The following is a 3,933-nucleotide window of genomic DNA, read 5'->3' on the forward strand; positions in this document are numbered from 1 at the left end:
TTTCAACTGCTCCCAGGGGACAGAGGTGTTGTGCAGAGTTTGCAAAGTGGATCCCTTAGAAATGCTGGTTTCTGTCCAAAGCCAACCAATTTGAAGACAGGGTAGTCTGGCCCATTGTGGAACTTTGGGTGCATTCTACAGAAAGCAAGAAAAAAAGGGGAGGGAGGGAGGAATAGCGAGGAGAGAACTTGATCTGGTTAAAGTAGGGCAACATACAGTATTGATAAGGATGTCATCATCCTTAAAGCTCTTGTTAGCTCTCTGCCTCCTTCGGCTTTTGCAAATGAGATACTATTTCTTCATAATAAACACAGAGAGGGATTATATAGTCTATTTTCTTGGCAATGTTCCTGTTAATGACATGATGACTTTGAATCCGTTTTCTGTTTTTCAGTAGTTATTAGTGCTTGTATTATTTGGGAAAAATGTATATTTCTCTTTTCTTTAGGCATTGAAATGAAACTTCAAAATCTATTTTTTTTTTTTTTTTACGATAACTGTCCTGCCAACCTTAAACAGTTTTAAATAAATTTCACTTAGGAAAGCTATCAAAAGAGTATGTTTTCTATAAACATTTTCCTTTCCAGTTGAGTAACTACCAAGCTATTTGAAGTATAAAGAGATGAATGTGAGTGAATTTGTGTGTGTGTGTATGTGTTTTTTTTTTTTTTTTTGCTACTTAGGAGGTAAGGGACTCTCCGAAAAAAGTGCTCAAAGGTCCAGGAACTCAGAATTTAGCATTTGCCAATGACCTCACATTTTCACTTAGCCTCTTAAGCTTGATATGATCAGTAGCATTTTTTCCCTCAGTTACCTTAGTAATTCTGATTTTTAAAATGCCCAATATAAGAAAACCCAACCTCCTAACTTCTGGTTCCGAGATATCTGGGAGGAGGGCTGTCTAACTCTGTGATCAGCCTTCAGAGGCTCTGCTGCGGGTCTCATTCTGGAGAGCGACAGTGAGCAGTAAGTAGTGTTTGCTTGTCCAGCAGCCCCTCCTAGATACCCCGCCCCACCCTGCTAGTTCTGCCAGCTGACCCAGAACTGGTAAAGCCAGAGGCACTGGTGCGCGTATATTGTCACAGACCCAGGAGGGAAGCAAAAGAGATGACCCTCCAGTCTGGCCTCTCTCTGTTTTCTACTTCCTGCCCACATCACTCTTTACGCTGCTCTTCCTTTCCTTTCTTCTTGAGTTGTCCCTTATCATTTGGAAACATAGAGCATCCAGTTGACCAGCCACCACGACACACCTGCCGCCCTCTGCTTCATCTTTACCTCCAACCAGCCTCCTGAAAAGACTGGGCTTTACAAAATGCCTCACTGTTTTCATCTTTGCGTGATTTCTGGAAACTCCTGTGATCTGAGTGCCACCGGATCCTTAACCTTTTGTTGTTGTTGCTTAGTCGCTCAGTTGTGTCTGACTCTTCTGTGACCCCAGGGACTATAGCCTGCCAGACTCCTCTGTCCGTGGGATTTTCCAGGCAAGAATACTGGAGTGGGTTGCCTGCCATTTGAGTGGGTTTCCTTTTCTAGGAGGGTCTTCCTGACCTGTATTGGCAGGAGGATTCTCTACCACTGAGCCACCAGGGAAGCCTAACCTTCTTTTAGCCAAGTCCAAAGCCCTTTTCTTCACTCTTCATTTTCCTTGAAACTTCTACACCACTTGAAAATTTGGGCCAGACTTTCTCTCCTGGATCCTCTTTATCTGTAGGCATTCAGATGTCCCTTCTACCCCTTGAGATGCATCCCATGCTTGTCACTAGCCCTCCTTTTTCTTGACTCTGGGTTAGTGGGGTTTCTTAAGTAGGGTGATCATATAATTTTTCATCCAGACCAAGCTATCTTTGGGAATGAAAAGATGAGAAATGCCAACAGGCACAAACAGAGCTCATCCCAGGCAAACAGAAATATCTGGTCACCCTCTTCTTAAGGTTCAGTGGGGGAGAAAGTAGAGAAGAGCTAAGGACAGGATGCAAATGACCATAGATCAAGGAGCATTCATAAATCCATCTTAGAGTGGTTTAGCGACTTCTACTTAGAATCTCAAGTAAAAAAATTCAGCTTCACGTTCATGAATGAATCCAGTTACCTGAGAAGTGTCAGAGCAGATTAGGGAAGAAAAGATGGATGGGGAGAGAGGTCAAGGAGAGGAGAAGTCAGAGCTTGATTGGAGCAGGTCCTGTGGTCCCCTGTGGGTTTGCCCTTACAGGTAGAGATGAACTTGGTGCTGAAACCGCTTCCATGCCCTTTTCAGCCCACGGTTGCCTAAGATCAGTAGCACTGAGTGGCCAGCAGGGTAGGCAGCCATGATGATTTTGTACAAAATATTCCAGGAGCTGTTGGCGGCAAAGATGTTGGATATGGAAAGAAACAGAGCAACTGCGTTGAGAATGTAGAAGATGAGAAAATAGCTGATGGCTTTGATGGCCCCCAGGTGAGCCTCCATGCTGGGGTCCCTGGAGCCAGTGGCGTTGCTTTTCATGTGGAAGGTGTGTCTTTTGAGAGAGATGATCAGCAGGGTGGCCGCCAGCATAAACATGATCAGAGGGATGAAGATCCCCAGGTAAAGGGTGGTAACCAAGTTGCCGTTGGTCTCGGAGAAGTACACCTTCTCAGTGGAGTTGGAAGAGGGGACGGGGACGGAATTGTTCACGTACACATTGAAGATGCCTCTAGAGAAGGGGAAGCTGGAGCAAAAGGAGAAGAACAAGGACAGCCTCACAAGCCCAGGCATCAGTCCCATGACCTTCCTCTTCATCACGGAGAACCACGGGTGAGTAAAGCTTGCGATTCTGAGACAATAGAAGATATTGAGCCAGGCAGCAAGCCAGAGGTTGGAGTAGTTCAGAAACATGACGATGGTTTTGAAAAGTATGTATACTCTTTTCTCATTGTAGATGACCCAGAATAGCAGACAGTACGTGTTTTCCAGCATCATCCAGATCTGTAGCAAGAGCCTGGAAAAGCTCAGCATGAGCAGAATGCAGTCACCAATGGGGAGTCTTTCGCCTCTGACCCACTCGGCTCCATGGTTGATGGTGATGAAGTCGTTCCCCGCGATGCCAATGATGCACGCTATTGCAGAGACCACCAAGGTGAAGACGATCTTGAACCTGGTCGTGTCTTTATCCATGGCATCCGTGTTCACTGTCACCATCCTCTTTGGCTCTGATGTTCAGATTTCTGCCTGAAGAACTGGTACTTCTCTGCAACTGTCTGATCCTGACTCAGTGTAATTATGTTTTTTCTTTCCAGTTAATGGTTATTGCCAGTTTTTCTTCATTTGCTTGTCACGTGACCGCAAGTTAGAGGCTTAAAATGCAAATGATGAGAGGATCTGGTTGCTGGCTGTCTCCATTTTTCATCAAGACCCATTTGTCTTGGGCTTTCAGGAGCTCATTGGGAAAAAAAGAATTTAGACAGGCTCCTATCCCAGCACCCTCCTACCTTACCTACCTTTGTTGTTGTTTAGTCAATCAGTTGTGTCTAACTCTTTGTGACCTCATGGCCTGTAGCCTGCCAAGCTCCCCTGTACATGAGATTTCCGAGGCAAGAATGCTGGAGTGGGTTGCCGTTTTTGTCTCCAACCTACCTATCTTATTTAAGTCCATATTGTACTGACTTTATAGGGCAAGAGTCCCAGTTTAGGAATCACAGTCTTTTTTTCTTATCTCACAAAACTTGTTAAACCTGCTAAATTATCCATGAAAATGTGAACAGATTCTTTTGATCTGCTTTCTCCTGCTTCCTTTGCTATCTCCTTTATTTGGGTAGAGACTTTTTTCCTATGGTTAGTTTATGAGTCAGAATTTCCCATCAGCTCATATCTGATCATTTTTACTTAGAATCAAATTTCTTTCAGAAAAGCTAGCTATTATAGTATCCTCAAACAGTACTCAGAAGAGCCAAAATTGGATGTCATTTGAGTTAGAG

At 44.3% G+C, this 3,933-nt stretch overlaps 1 protein-coding gene across 1 annotated transcript; it reads right to left on the minus strand.

The window, feature by feature from the left end:
• Nucleotides 2,204-3,226, minus strand: TAS2R40 (taste 2 receptor member 40). Its single transcript, XM_013963550.2, has one exon. It carries the CDS (start codon nt 3,155-3,157, stop codon nt 2,204-2,206), a length of 954 nt encoding a protein of 317 aa, XP_013819004.1. The 5' UTR covers nt 3,158-3,226.

Source organism: Capra hircus, chromosome 4 (assembly GCF_001704415.2).
Source record: "Capra hircus breed San Clemente chromosome 4, ASM170441v1, whole genome shotgun sequence".
NCBI lineage: Eukaryota > Metazoa > Chordata > Mammalia > Artiodactyla > Bovidae > Capra > Capra hircus.